The sequence below is a fragment of the Canis lupus genome, chromosome 32 (assembly GCF_048164855.1).
Source record: "Canis lupus baileyi chromosome 32, mCanLup2.hap1, whole genome shotgun sequence".
NCBI lineage: Eukaryota > Metazoa > Chordata > Mammalia > Carnivora > Canidae > Canis > Canis lupus.
In genome coordinates this window covers 35,803,113-35,817,902 of record NC_132869.1, presented here as the reverse complement: position 1 = coordinate 35,817,902, position 14,790 = coordinate 35,803,113, and the positions used below count along the sequence as shown (strand labels likewise).

At 49.8% G+C, this 14,790-nt stretch overlaps 1 protein-coding gene across 3 annotated transcripts in view; it reads left to right on the top strand.

The window, feature by feature from the left end:
• ITGA11 (integrin subunit alpha 11) overlaps positions 1 to 14,790 on the top strand; it is a 114,208-nt gene that overhangs the window by 53,971 nt on the left and 45,447 nt on the right. For 2 of the 3 annotated variants that reach the window (XM_072809366.1, XM_072809367.1), the window contains 5 exons: positions 2,836 to 2,927; positions 5,806 to 5,920; positions 8,577 to 8,704; positions 10,230 to 10,378; positions 14,481 to 14,625. In XM_072809366.1, the coding sequence (XP_072665467.1) occupies positions 2,836 to 2,927; positions 5,806 to 5,920; positions 8,577 to 8,704; positions 10,230 to 10,378; positions 14,481 to 14,625 (629 nt within the window). The remainder of the gene's footprint in view (positions 1 to 2,835; positions 2,928 to 5,805; positions 5,921 to 8,576; positions 8,705 to 10,229; positions 10,379 to 14,480; positions 14,626 to 14,790) is intronic. The other variant, XM_072809368.1, reaches the window with a different exon arrangement.

The window sequence follows — 14,790 nt, the reverse complement described above, 5'->3', positions numbered from 1 at the left end:
GACTCGAGGACTCTAGGATCCATTCCATGTCTAATACGTCCCCAGCCTTTACTGAGCACCTAGTATGTGCCAAGCACTGCGCCAGTCTCTGGGGATCCAGCAGGGAATAAGAAGCCAGGGGCTCAAAAAAAAATAAAAAATAAAAAAAATAAAAAAATAAAAGAAGCCTGGGGCTCTGCTGGGAGAGGACAGTAAGCAAGCAGACAAACTAGGAAGCAGGTAGAGATAGAAAAGGATCCTGCTATAGGTAGGGATAAACACTGTGTGATAAGCCACAGAGCTGTGAGAAGAGAGGCTGGGTGGGGAGGAGGTGGAGACAGGATTGTACCTTAGCAAGGTGGTCAGGGGAGGCCTCTTTAAACAGGTAACATTTAAGCAAAGGTCTGATGGCAGAGTCAGGTGGGACCAGAGCATGCCAGGCAGTGGGAGAGCATGTGCAAAGGCCCTGCGGTAGGAATGAGCTTACTCTGTTGAGGACAGAAAGAAAGGCCATGCAGCTGGGGCAGAGGGCACAAGGAGGGGGGTGGGAGGGGTGAGACCTGAGGGGTTCAAGGCTGAGGCCACCAAGAGAAACTGCTGGTCCAGGTGGGGACGCAGACACATGACCCATCATTTAATTTCCTCTACTGCAGAAAGTTTCCCCTGCTGGCAGTGAGAGCCTGGAAAACATTCCTGAGCTGGGCATAAGCTGGGAGGTGGTGGGCAGCCCAGTGAGTCAGGGCAGAGGAAATGAACCAATCAGGAAGCCCTCCATTTGAAGAGGGTTTCTTTCCCACCGAGAGAAAGTGCACGGCAGGAAGACCATCTGGCGGCTTATCCCCACAGTGGAAAACGCAAGGCTGGGAAACCTGACTCCTGGGTTTTCCTATGGCCTTTCCAGCCTGTGAGCCTCACCGAGCCAGGAATGTTCTTTCTTCTCTCTCCAGGGAAGGCTAGATGGGTGGCAGCCATTCACAACTCAGTGTGAAAAAGCCAATGCCTTCCTTCCCGACACCAGGATGAAGTCGGGGCTTTAGGGAAGGGCTGAGGCTCAAGCAGAGGATGCGACTCAGGAGGGCGGACTCTGCGTGAGCCGGGGCTCGTGCCCATGGTCCTCACACAGACCCACTGAGAAAGATGCCAGTGTCTCCTGGTCGTAGACCAGCAGACCGAGGCCCAGAGAGGGTGGTGACTGCCCCAAGTCCACGAGGCAGGACGCGACCCCGAGTCTCCCCACTACACTCAGCTGCTTCCAGGCCAGCAGTCCGACTAAGGACTCCGGGCTCTGAGACCAGGGGGAAGGAGGTGGTGCACGGTGGGGTGAGGCGAGGCGGCCGGCGTGCCCGACACAAACAGACGGCAGAAATCCCCACACGCTCAGGGGTGGAGGTTGTCCAGTCGGGGCTCGGAGCTTCCTCTCTGGATTTGTCACCACCACCCCACTGCCACCACCACCCCGCCACCAGACGGGACAGCTCAGGAGGCGCAGCCTGGCCTCAAGTCCCCACTCTCTCATTTATCAGCAACTGACCTTCTAGAAGTCACTAAGCCCCCCCACCCCCTGCATCTCAATTTTCTCATCTGTGAAACAGAAATGCTGACCCCTGGGCCCCCCAGGACCCACAGGGGGTGCGGGGGGGGTGGCGCATGTAAGTGATAGGCATTGTAAAAACACAGGGTTATTACCAGTCTTTTCTCTCTCTGGCTTCTTTGGACAGACAAAACCAAACAATCCCGGTCCCTCACAACCTCCAGCCAAGAGGGGCTGGATTTCCAGAGAAGCCCTACTACCAACCGAGGGAACTCAGAGAGAAAAAAAAACAACCAACCCAGCTGCCCCCCGCCCCGCAGCCCACAGCGCAGTTAGGCGGCGAAGCTCGGGCCTCTGCTATTGCCTGGCCTGCGCCCCTCTTCACCCTGCCAGCCGCCCACAAAGCTAAATGCAAACCATTCTCGGGGGCCACCCGGGTCCTCGGAAGGTGCTGAGGATGCCATCTACTTGCCCCCCACAGTACGTGAGGGTGGGCCTGCAATGGAAGGCCTGGCTCACCTCCTCCTAAACTCTGCCCCCTGCCACAGGCCCCCCCTACACGTGGGTTCACCCCGACACGCAGCCACGTACACCCCGGTGCACGGATGGGGAAGTCGAGCCTGCTTCCTCCCCTTCCGTGGCCGGTGGGATGCTCTAGTAAGACCTTCACAGAACTCCTTTGAGCAATTCTAATTGGCCACAGGCCTCTCCCGACACTCGGGTTGGCTGATGACCCTGCTGCTAACCGGCCCTCCTGGCAGCCGAGCGCAGAGTGACGTTCTCGCCAGACTCCCACACCTGCAGAGGGCTCTGGCCACCCGTGGGAGAATCAGCTAGCGTCCGTCGGTTTACCAGATGACCAGAGACCTGGGCTCCGAGTAGAACACGGACTGCTGAGTTCTGATAGCAGAGCGGCTTGAAGGGAAATGTGGAGGGGACGCAGCCCAGGGGAAGCCAGCCTAGGGCCTGCGCTCTGGCGTGTGCAGGACGGGACACGTGAGGAGTGCCAGGGACCGGTCAGACGTCTGGAGGAGGAAAAACGCCAGACTAGGCGATGCAGGGCTCTGCTGTGTGCTTACGGGGTGACCTTGAGCAGGTCGCTCGGCCTCTCTGAGACTCAGTTTCCTCATCTCACAGGGAACTGTGGGGAAGGAATAAGACGTGTCTGGGCAAGCCCTTGGTACACCATGAAGGGCTGCACGATGGGCAGGGGAATCAGGGAGGACTCTGCGAGGCCCCGACCCTGCCACAGGCACCTCTGGTGGCCGAGGGGTGTGGGGTGGGCAGGAGAGGGCTGTGGGCTAAGTTTCTCCCTCCCACCCCAGGAAGGGTCACTCTGTCTAACGTGTCGGAGCGGAAGGACAACATGCGCCTCGGCCTGAGCCTGGCCACCAACCCCAAGGACAACAGCTTCCTGGTAAGAGCCGCCCACCCCACTGTCTTTCTAAGTCCCAGGCCCTCCTGCCCCATGTACCCTCTGCTCAGGGCCAGAGAGGCAGGGGGTGAGTTAACATGTCCTTACATGACACTCGCACTCTGTCCACCAGGCTGCCTGTCCACACGCTCACGCAGCAGCTCCTCCACTGGCTTCCTTTCTGTGCCATTCTGTCTGCCGGGTGCCCTCAACTTTTGAGGTGGGCAGCCCCAGCAGGAGGACATATTGAGCTCTTTTGTGTGCCTACCCTGGGGATGAGGGATGGACAGCCTGAAAGGAACAGTAATAAAGAGCGCCAACAGGGCAGAGGGAGCCTATCCCTCCTTCTGGAGAGCCACATTTCTGAGGCAGAGACCGAATCTCTGCTCCAGGTTTGATCAAAGAAACAGGACACACCACACACCCTAAGAAGGGAAGCCATAAATGAGAGAACATGGATTTGCTACTACCGAAGAAAGAGATACACAGTGACAGGCCACCCAGGCTGCACAGGGTTGCATGGGAAGGCTTTCTGGAGGAGGCTTTTGTTTTGCTTTTAAAGAAGAGACAACGGGTCTCAGCAAGGAAGGAAGAGGAGGGGTACTTGTGCTGAAGTAGGGACATTTATTCATTTAAACAACATTTTGAGCACTTACCATGTGCCGAGCCCAATGCCAGACACTGGGGAATCAGCGGTCAACAGAGCTCCTGGCCTGCTGTGGCTTAAATTCTGGTGGAGGGAGAGCTGATAAGCCAATGAGTAGCGTAAACGTGATGTTGAGGCAAAAAAGGCCTGCTCGCAGAGGTCTCTGCACCCTGCCCAGGCGAGCACATGCAAACTCTGCACACAGTCAGCAAGCGCGGGTGGCCTCGTGGCAGGCACGGCCTGCTCCTTGCCACCATGAGTTGGGCAATGCTAGAGATTCAAAACAGGATCCTGCTGGGACTGCTAGTTCTAGAAACAGCTGCAGGAGATGATTTCAGAGAAAAATTACCCCAGAAAGCCCAATAAAATGAGCTACTCATTTTAAGATGGGAGGGAGCGCTTGTATCACTCTTTGTTCTTATCCAAGAGTACGTTTCTGTGGACAGATGGGACATTCAGGGTGTGGAACACCAGACACCAGGACAACAAGATGAGTGGGATGCTCAGGGGCTGAAGAGAGTAGAGTGGCCCTTCCAGGGAAAGTCCATAGGTGCCCCCATCTATGGCCAGCCCACAGCCCTTCATCATCCCAACCAAGGCAAACAGGATGCTGGGTACTGTCCATACACAGACCTGTCAGGGGCCCTTGTTGCTACTCCCTTTTCCTTCTAAAGCTCCTTATTATGTTCCTACCGAATTGATTCCACCTACTTCACAAGGATGAAGGCCCAAGAAGGATGGTATGATACACCCTCTGGGGTTTCCATGTGTTAATTAAGTCCCTGGTTTATAAATGGCAACTTTTGTTCATCTATTCACTTATTGTCCATTCCCCAACCAATTGTTTATCTCTCCATTCATCTATTCACCCACTCATTCATTTATCCTTCCATCCATCCATTCCTACATCCATCCATCATCCATTATCCATCATCCATGTATTCATCCATCTATCCCATTATCCATCATCCATCCACCCAGTCATCCATCCATCATCTATCCACCTATCCACCCATCCATCTGCCCACCCATCCATGCATCCATCATATATCCATCCATCCATCCATTCATCCATTATCCATCATCCAGCCACCCACCCACCCATCATCTATCCACCTATCCCCATCCATCCATCATCCATTCATCCATCCATCCACCTACCCATCCATCCATCCATCCATCCACCATCCATAATCTATCCACCTATCCATACATCCATCTACCCACCCATCTATCCATCTATCCATCTATCCATCTATCCATCCATCCATTATCCATCATCCAGCCACCTATCCATCTGTCATCTATCCACTCATCCATCCATCATCTATCCATCTATCTATCCATCCATCATCTGTCCATCTATCCACCCATCCATCCATCATCTGTCCACCTATCCATCATCCATCATCCATGATCCACCCTCCTATTCTTCATTCTCCCCCTTCTTCCAGAAATAATTTACTACAGCTTCAATAAAGGATGCAGATAAAACAAAACCTTTAAAATCTGACTAAAAAAAGAAAGCTAATTAAAGAAAGGAATTAGAAATGGAATAATTATTTTTCCAAACCAAAGGAAATTGCAGCACAAAATTTAGTCCTGGGCTTCTTGGCAGCCAGACAAAAATGGAGACATGGGTCAAGGTTTTCATTTTTAACAACCCTGACTCTGAGGGGGACTCATCACTCAGTCTTTAAATGAAGAGCTGACATCAATGTGTTTGGTAGCAAGTTTCAGAGAAAGAGCAGAAACATTCTTTTTTTTCTTTCCCCAGTAAGAGGCATGGGCATATTGCTGGGGCCCAGTCCTGGAAATTTTCCCAGTAAGAACCTTCAGGGGACCTCTTCAGACAGAGAGGCTCCTCTAGTGACCTTGAAGGGTCCACTCCTATGGATGATGCTGTGTGGTGGGTGGTGTGGGCAGGTAGGGTGAAGGAGCGTCACAACTCTAGATGATGGGACAGAGAATGGGACCCTTGAAAATACAACAAGGACTCTAAGATTAGTTTTTCTCCATTCCATCTGAAACCAAGGGAACTAGATAGAATACATCAGAGCAAGAAAGAATTCAGTTAGACTCCAAGAAGACTCTCTAAATCCTTGGAGTACCAATACTCAGATAGAGAATGTCTGTCTTGGGTCATGGAGGTTGGGCTGGGCCAAAGGCTGTTGGGCCTGGACCCTCCCAGAGATCCCCCCCAGCTGACTGGGGGGTCTGCACTGTGTTTCACAGGCCTGCAGCCCACTCTGGTCTCACGAGTGTGGGAGTTCCTACTACACCACAGGAATGTGTTCAAGAGTCAACTCCAACTTCAGGTTCTCCAAGACGGTAGCCCCAGCTCTCCAAAGTAAGTAGCTTCAACTCTGCAGACCCATGCTAACAGTCATGGGAGGCTCCCAGCTCTGATCACTGCCACCCTGCAGCTACAAAGCAGCACCTGTACTCCAGCGCCACCGTCCTCCAGAATCTCTGGGGCAGAGCAATGGTGGGAGGCAAATGAACTGAGGTTATGAAGACAATCCTAGCAGTCAGAGAGGCTCACTGCAAACCCACTGTGAGTGAGGAAGAGGTTGCTGGGCCATGGAGTACAGCAAGCAAGCTATGCAAAGTACAACTCTGGGGACATTGTTCACTTAGACTACAATGTGAATGGTGCCCTCTGATGTTATGCAATGCAGCTGCCTTGTAGATGGAAGACCAAGGAAAACAGAAATATCCCCAGGAACAATCCCCTCTAACTGGTGTTCCTGAATATCAGGAAGCTCTGCCCAGCTTGCACAGACCCTCATGGAACACAAAACCTCCCATCCACTCCCCACCCACCAAGTGAATCTGGGGAATAATGTTCAGACCTTGTCTCCTGCAAGCCCAGACTACTTGGCTCCGAGCCTATTTCCTCTGGGCTGAATACCGTCACCCAAGCAGCTGCTAACCCTCTCACTGAGGGTGAGAGGATTCACACCTCTAGCTAGCAGCAGCTTCCCCCAGACAACAGGCCCAATCAGAGATTGAAGGACAGGACAGTGCTTGGTGCAGAGGAAGAGGGAAGCATCAGCGCAGCAGGGATGGAAAAGTCATCCTTGTAAGGGTGAGGAGGAAGTGTTGATTCCATGCTCACCAGGTGGCCAAGGGAAAGGCGGTGCTGTGGCTGGGGAGGAGGCCCAATCTCAGTCACATGAGGTGTGAATAGGGAATCTCACCTCAGGCCAACAAATGACCATCCAAGCCTCCAGGAACTCCTCTGGGGGAGACCTGCCATCTGGCTCACCAGCAGCGGTGTGCTGGGGGCTTATCAGACACAGATCCCAGGGCCACTCCTTTGGTGTCTCTAACTCAGTAGATCTGGGACAAGCCCCAGCTAGGGTGTGTGTGTGTGTGTGTGTATGTGTGTGTGTGTGTGTGTGTGTGTGTTCACTGGAGTGTGCAGCCCTGTTTAGGAACCACAGATCTAAAGCAAAGCTCTTTCCAAGATGCTTCAAAAGAAAAATGTGAAGTTGCAAGAAAGAAGTTAGCAATAGTGAATGCATTCTAATAATAAGCATGGCTTAAAAATAAAAGAAACCTGGTCCCCCACCATTAGGTTAGGAACCCCCCACCCCTAACTAAGGAGTTTCTGTCTCAGTCACCTCCGTGACCACCTGCGCCACTCAGCTGCCCGGTCCACAGGCATTAAGCTAGACCAGCCTGGGAAAGGACAAAGCTCTCTGGTGCTGTCAGCCCAGAAGGATTGGGCCGTCACCTGCCACACACGGCATACAGGTGGTACAAGAACCACTACACGACTCCAGAAGCAGAGGTGATTCTGAGCTGCCAAGTCACCTAAATGCTTCTAAAATGCTCTCCCAAACATAAAGCCTGCGATGGGCCCCCAAGCCCAAAGCTGCCACTTTCTTATCTCTGATCACCACTGACCTCAACCAATGGCACCTTCATGATGAAGGAGTTACTGGAATGGTTAACACACAAAAGGCTTCTGCTATAAAGTAGACTTTACAACAGTGTGAAAATTCTCCAGTACAAGTCAGCAGATAACCAATATTTTAATAGGATATGCTATAATACAGTATGTGTGTATCATACCACGCTGGGACGTCTAATTTCAAAGTAACCACAACTGTTCACCAATAGAAACAAGTTACTTCGATTTTAAAAGAAGTTTTTTTGCATTTGTTACAGTACCAACGTTTCTTTGTTGTTTTTTGTCATTTATTTTAACTTGATACTAGTATTATTGGGAAATAGAGAAACGTTTATGTTCAGAGCACAGGTAAATGCATAAATGCCTGACCTTATGATGTCACTGTCACATTAACAAAGTAATTTGCTTTAAAAAAGAAAAAAAAAAAACTAAGAGGATCCACTAAGATTTCTTGAGAGTTGACTTTGTGCTCAGCCCTTTAGAAGCCTCATCTCCTTGATTCCTCCTGGCAGTCCTCTCCTGTCACCAGGTCTGTTTTTACAGCAGAGGGAACAGGTGTAAGGTCACACAGCTAGAGCTCGGCAAAGCCAGGAATCAAACAGTCTGATACCAGATTCCTCATCCTAAGCCATCACCCTTTACCGCTCTCCTAAAAAATGAAACTCACTCATTTGGGCTGAAAGTGGTCAGTGCATCCTGCCCACGACAGTAAAACAAATGACTGTGAGCTGCTGATCTGGGCAGGATGGCTGCCGCAGAACATTAGCCAGCTGGTGGTAGGTTGGGCCCTGATGAAGAGCAGAGGCAGTCAGGGTGAATTTAAGCTTGGTTCAAACAACCAGCTCAGAGTGGTTGAGCAGAGCCCAGAATTCCTGGGCTCATCATTCATGTTGTCCAAATAAATGACTAGCCCAAGGACAACTGCCCAGCCCAGGGAATGACAGGGTCCTTCCTCTGTTGTCCTACGGACACTCATCTGGACACCCATCCAGTAGACTCATCTGGACACTCATCTGTAGAATCAGAGACTCATTGCAGACACTGAGTCACTGGGCAGCCATGACCACATGTCCCCACTTCCCAGGATGCCAGACCTACATGGACATCGTCATTGTCCTGGATGGCTCCAACAGCATCTACCCCTGGGTGGAGGTTCAACACTTCCTCATCAACATCCTGAAGAAATTTTACATTGGCCCTGGACAGATCCAGGTAAGTGTCTCTGGGACTCTTTTCACCTCTGACCAGGGCTTCCCAGACCTATGGAAGACGCTGCCCCAGGGGCATGGAGGAGCCTCCTTGCACATGTTAATAAGGTATAGGTGCAGGGGCCAGGCCGAGGCCCTGCAGCCCAGGACACCCATCTCTGCTGGGTGCATCTGGGGACAGTCTGGGGGAGGCCCTACTTCATCGGTAAAACCTGTCGATGCTACCGATGAAGAATGACTTTGAGTAGGAAGAGTAGGAAGGAAGGAAGGCAGGAAAGGTTGAGTGGATCCCTGCTGAGTGAGGCACGGGGGATAATTAGATCTTGAGAGAAGACTGAGTGGGGAGCTCATAGCTGCCAGCACATGTCCAAACTACCACTTGGCTAAAGAGGGGTAGATTTATACTGTATTGTTTTGGCCGACCAAGTGAGGACCGACATATAGGAAGTACAAGGTGGCAGATTTCCAGTCAATCTAGGAGATTATTTTTCTTAAAGATTTTATTTATTTATTCATGAGAGACACACAGAGAGGCAGAGACATAGGCAGAAGGAGAAGCAGACTCCCTGCGAGGAGCCCGATGCGGGACTCCATCCCAGGACCCTGGGATCATGCCCTGAGCCAAAGGCATACACTCAACCACTGAGCTACCAGGCATCCCTAGGAAATTATTTTGGAACAATTAGAGCAGTTAAAAAGGGAGTGGGCTTTCTCAAGAAGTAATGACTTCCCCACGACAGGAAGATTATCCTTAGGGTATCATGAGCCAAAAGTCGGGCATTAAAAAGGCACCAAATAAACTTGAGGCCTGTCCAACAGGAAGGTTTTATTATTCTAGTCCTACTGTAGGCCTTTAAGGATTTTTGTTTGTTTTGAGGCTATTAATATTGTCTATATATTATTGACCTTGGGAATAAAAGGTTCTCTTCCAATTTTTCAGGAACCTTGATTCCAACATTTGATGAAAAATGCCCTGGCTTTCCAGGCATGCTACTCCTAATATTTTAGGCTTCAATCCTGTGTTCAAGCAAGAAACATAATCTGTTGGGCCTTTCTTTATTTTATTTTATTTTATTTTATTTTATTTTATTTTATTTTTGAGAGAGAGAGAGCATGAACGCAAGCTAGGAGGGTCAGAGGGAGAGGGAGGAAGAGAATCCTAAGTAGGCTCCAGGCTCAGAGTAGAGCATGACCTGGGACTCGATCCCACGACCCCCAGATCATGACCTGAGCCAAATTCAAAAGTCAGATGCTCAACTGAGTGAGCCACCCAGGCACCCGTTGTAGGGTCTTTCTTTAACTCACACTCTCCTCTCTGGAGATGAACCTTCCACAGGCCTCACCAAGCCACCCATTTTTCTAGAGCCCTGTTGAACTGTTTTCCTTCCCAGTGACTCACCATCGGGATGGTCCCCCACCCTCTGTACTCCCCAACAGCCACAGACAGAGATGACTCCAGGGAACCTCACTGCCGAGGGTCCAGTTTTCAGGGGTCAGCATGTTCTGTTGTCCTCTCCCCTCTCCCGCAGGTTGGAGTTGTCCAGTACGGAGAAGACGTGGTGCATGAATTTCACCTCAATGACTACAGGTCTGTAAAAGATGTAGTGGAAGCTGCCAGCCACATTGAGCAGAGAGGAGGGACAGAGACCCGGACGGCATTTGGCATCGAATTTGCTCGGTAAAAAATGAAAAAAAAAAAAAAAAACCAACCCTAATAAAATAGAAATAATAATAATGACTTACTTAAATCTCAGATAACTGTTCTAGTTCTACGTTGCTGTGTAACAAACCTCCACAAAATTCTGTGCCTCGAGACAATCATTTATTAATCCCTCCAAGTTACGGGGTAGGCTGGGCCCAGCTGGTCCATTCTCTCTGGGGTTCTCTCCTATGGTTGTAGTTTGGTGTGCCTGCTGGGGCTGTTGTCATGGGAGGGGTTGACTGGAATGGACATCCAAAATGGCACACTCATGTGACTGGCAGTTGTTGCTTGTTGTTGGTTGGGAGCTCAGTGTGGGCTGGTGACTTGAGCACCCCCACATGTGGCCATATGAGTCGGTTTTCTCATGGTGTAGCAGCCAGGCTCTGAGAAGGAGTGTCCCAAGAGAGCTTTCCAGGAGGCCCACACAGGAACTCTGAGAGTGCCTGAGACCTACCCCCTGAAGTCTCGCATATGACTTTTGCCATATTCTGTTGATCAAGCAAGTCATTAGGGCCAGTCTAGACTCAAGGGGAAGAGAATTTGATTCTGCCTCTTGAGGGAGGAATGGCAAGGCCACGTCACAGAAGAGCATTTGGGATGGGAAGGTGTTGTTGCAACCAGCTGTGGAAAATGCGCTGTGCCACAGAGACCCTAATAAAAAGTACGTGGGTTCCGTGAGGGCAGGATCTTCCTGCGGAGTGCGTGTCATCAGTGGAGTGGGAGGAAGATCCTTAAATCCTTAAATCTGACTCCTAAAGTCCTTAAAAATCACACCGGAACTCACTCACAATGATAATGAATGTTACCTCTGGACCATGCCCTCGCAGCTGGCTCCATGCGTGCTCCGGAGACACCACCATTGCTCAGAACATTGTGCTCACCCCCCACTGAAATCGAGGAGTGATTTTGAGCAATTCCCCAAGATCTTTCAAGCTGCGGCCTAAACCCCTAAGGTGACTACATAGTCTGAGGCATATAGATTTTAAATATAAATTCTACATCTACAAATACAAGTTCTGCTCTGCCCATTGAGACCACAGGCCCCTTCTCGCATAATCCCACCTCACATAGGATTAGCCCATGCATTTAACAGAATTTAGTAATAACGTGATTTCATATGGTCAAATGATGAATTTTTTTTTCCAACTTTACAACTTTTTATAATTAAGCAATGACTCCACCAAGATGCTTCTGTTTGCTGATAAAACTCACTGAAACTTTTTTCCTAAATGAACCTCCCTCCATGTGAATATGGCTCTTACTCATCCTCACAAGGAAGGGCCATTTTGCTGCTTTGCCGTCACTGGGATGAGCCCCTGTGACCCCAACACGCCCTCATGAAATTGCCACAGCAACAGAGAAAGCCCAAGCCCGCTGAGCTATCGCTTCCTCGGTGTGAACTAACGGACTCATTCAGGGATGCAGCCCACCAACCCCAGGCCAATTACGAGTGTGGAACCCATCAAGTGGTTTGAACCAAACTACAGGGAGGTGCATTTTAAAGTGAAAAGTTGCCTCTCCTCATTCAGTTATTCACAATGCATTTTTGTGTGTGTGCACCTGCAAAAGCATAAAGATCCAGACCATGCACTTGAGGGGTTACAAAGATGATTACCTGTGGCCCCTGACCCAATAGGGAACTCTGATGAGCATCAGCTTAACTCAGTGAGGATGAAAGGGTAGGATCCAAGGGAGGATTGCTAAGAGGGGCTGGCATTTGGCTTGTCCTAGGAAGACCCCAGGATTCAATCAGGGAGAGGTGGAAAGAAGACCATCACCTGGCCAAGAACAGAAGAGAGGGAAAGTTAAGGAATGATTATGTTTGGAGGCTTTGACAATGGAATGGGGGTTGTGTTTGGGGATATTGGAGCCAGATTTGGGGGATGATAATGTCATAGCTAAAACAACCATGAGTGGCCACTGAGGGCTCTTGGGCTCGGGAGTGTTTTCATCAGATAAGCACATAAAGGTGATTCTGGTAGTCGTGTATGGCTTGGAGGCTCTGGGTACAATGTGGATCCCACCTTAGTTGACTTAACCCTTCTTATTAAGGCGAGCAAACAGGAGGAAGGGCTCAGAGGGATGACTGGGCCAGATTATGATGGGTTGGTGGGCTACTGTCAGGACCTGAAAGAAGTGGCAGCCAGTACACATTTTGAGCATAAAGGACACATGATATGACTTCCGTTTCCATAGATCATTTGGTTTCCAGAAGGTGAGTTGTGAGTATAAAGCTCTCACTGCTCTCAAGGGACTTATACTCTGATTTACGAAGGAACAAATCCAAGCCTTTTGACACAATGCAAGATCACAGTTTTAAATCTGATGATTCATGTCAATATTCACACCATTACAGATTCATACAGAAATTCACACGATTCCACTATATGAAAATATGAACCCCAAAATTTTCTTGGCTCCATATACAATGAACCCTGATTTCTCCCCTGCCATACTTTTTTTGCAGAATTTTGTGCCTGGGCCTGACCCTTCGATGAGGTTATAGAAATAACTAGAATCTCCTTTCAGGGACTAGTAGAGTTCTCCCTCCACGAGGTCAGGCTTAAGCTCAAAATTTGCTGTAGTCACATCAAGTGTACCTCTGGCCTCCTTCAGTTCACAGCTCATATTAAAATTAGAGGGTTTTTTTTTAAGTCAGTATATCCACAATATCACAGAGCTAGAGAATGGCAGATGGTCTGTTTCTCTTAACTGGGAGCTTGAAGATGCTCTGAACTAACTCATTCCAGGCTTTGTGAATTCCTCAACGTCTACATCGTGCACATCAGTTCATCAGCTCGCCATGTAACAAGAGATACCTCTGGTGACGAGCTTTAATCTCACTTTGGGGAGTTTAAATCCATGGGTGAGACCCAAGAAGAGTCACCACAGAGTCTAAGGGAAACATTTATTTTCAGATCCTTACTGGAAAATTCTACCTGCTGGGCCAGATATCTGGTCCAGACCGTGTCATTCCTACTCAGAACCTCACAGTCTAAAGGAGGGCTGACCACAGAAGCACCAAGAACTAGTGATGTTTCCAGAGCCAGTTTGTGTGTGAGATGGGTTGCCAGCAGGGCATCATACCAGAGCCCCCTGCCCCTGGCTGGGTGGCCCAACAAGCAGGCCAAGCACCTGCTCCAGGCACTGAAAACAAAATAAAAAGCAAGAAAGAGGAATATTTGTCATGGAATTGGATACTTTAATAGTTCCCAAAATAGAACCAAAATAGTCCTTGTGGGAAAAATCAGAACTTCATGCAGGCTTCATTCCGTGTATTTTATGATGAGTGTCATTTGGGTGTTGAGTTACTCTGGCCCGTCACCTTTTCAGTATGTAGAGAAGTGGGTCTAAACATCAGTATTCATCAGATCTTTTGAAAAATACTGATGCCCAGGCCATGCCCCCAGAGCTCCTGATTACATGCCCAGGTGGGGCCTGGGCATCATTTTTTAAATTTTAAATTCCCCAGGTGATTCTAATGTACAGCTGGGTTTTTGAACCACTAACTTAGCGCGTATAAAGGTCTCCGTCGGGCCTTGAACTTTCTTCCCAAACCCATCCTGCCCCCTTTGCTTACCCCAAACAGCATGATCAAGACTATAAAGGGACTTTTTAAAGTCATTTTAAAGCAGGGGCTCCTGAGTGGCACAGTCAATTCAGCGTCTGACTCTTGTTTTGGCTCAGGTCGCGATCTCAGGGTCATCAGATCAAGCCCTGCGTCAGGCTCTGCGCACAGCACAGAGTCTGCTTGAGTTTCTCCCTCTTCCTCTGCCCCTCCCGCTTGTACTCATTTTCTCTCCCTCTAAAATAAATAAATCCTTACAAAAAAAAAAAAGACAAGCAGATACATGACCCTTCTGAGCAGCTGGTGAACAAGTAATGTGAGCATCTCAACCCAGTGCTTATTCACTGGTTCGAGATCCCAACCCTGTTGGGTTGCTCCCACCACCACCACCCTGCCCCAGGAGCTGAATGGGCTTGGCCTTGCTTCTGTGGCTGCCCCTCTGGAGGAGTGCTGGGGGCTGTTCCATCCCTACATCGCTCTTGTGACCCTCTCCCTATGCTCTGGTTTCAGTTCTGAGGCTTTCCAGAAAGGCGGAAGGAAGGGAGCCAAGAAGGTGATGATCGTCATAACAGATGGGGAGTCCCACGACAGCCCAGACCTGGAGAAGGTGATCCAGCAAAGCGAGAGAGACAACGTGACCAGATATGCTGTGGCCGTGAGTCCTGCCCCGTGTGTTCCACCCTGCTCCCCTAGAGGCTTTGCCATCAAACCCCTGGGGACTCCCTGGGTCATTTTTCTGGGTAGTGGACAAGCTGTCCAGGCCCTCCAATAGGCCTCTCCTTGTTTCATCCTCTCCTAAAGAGTAACTTGAAATTTTTCC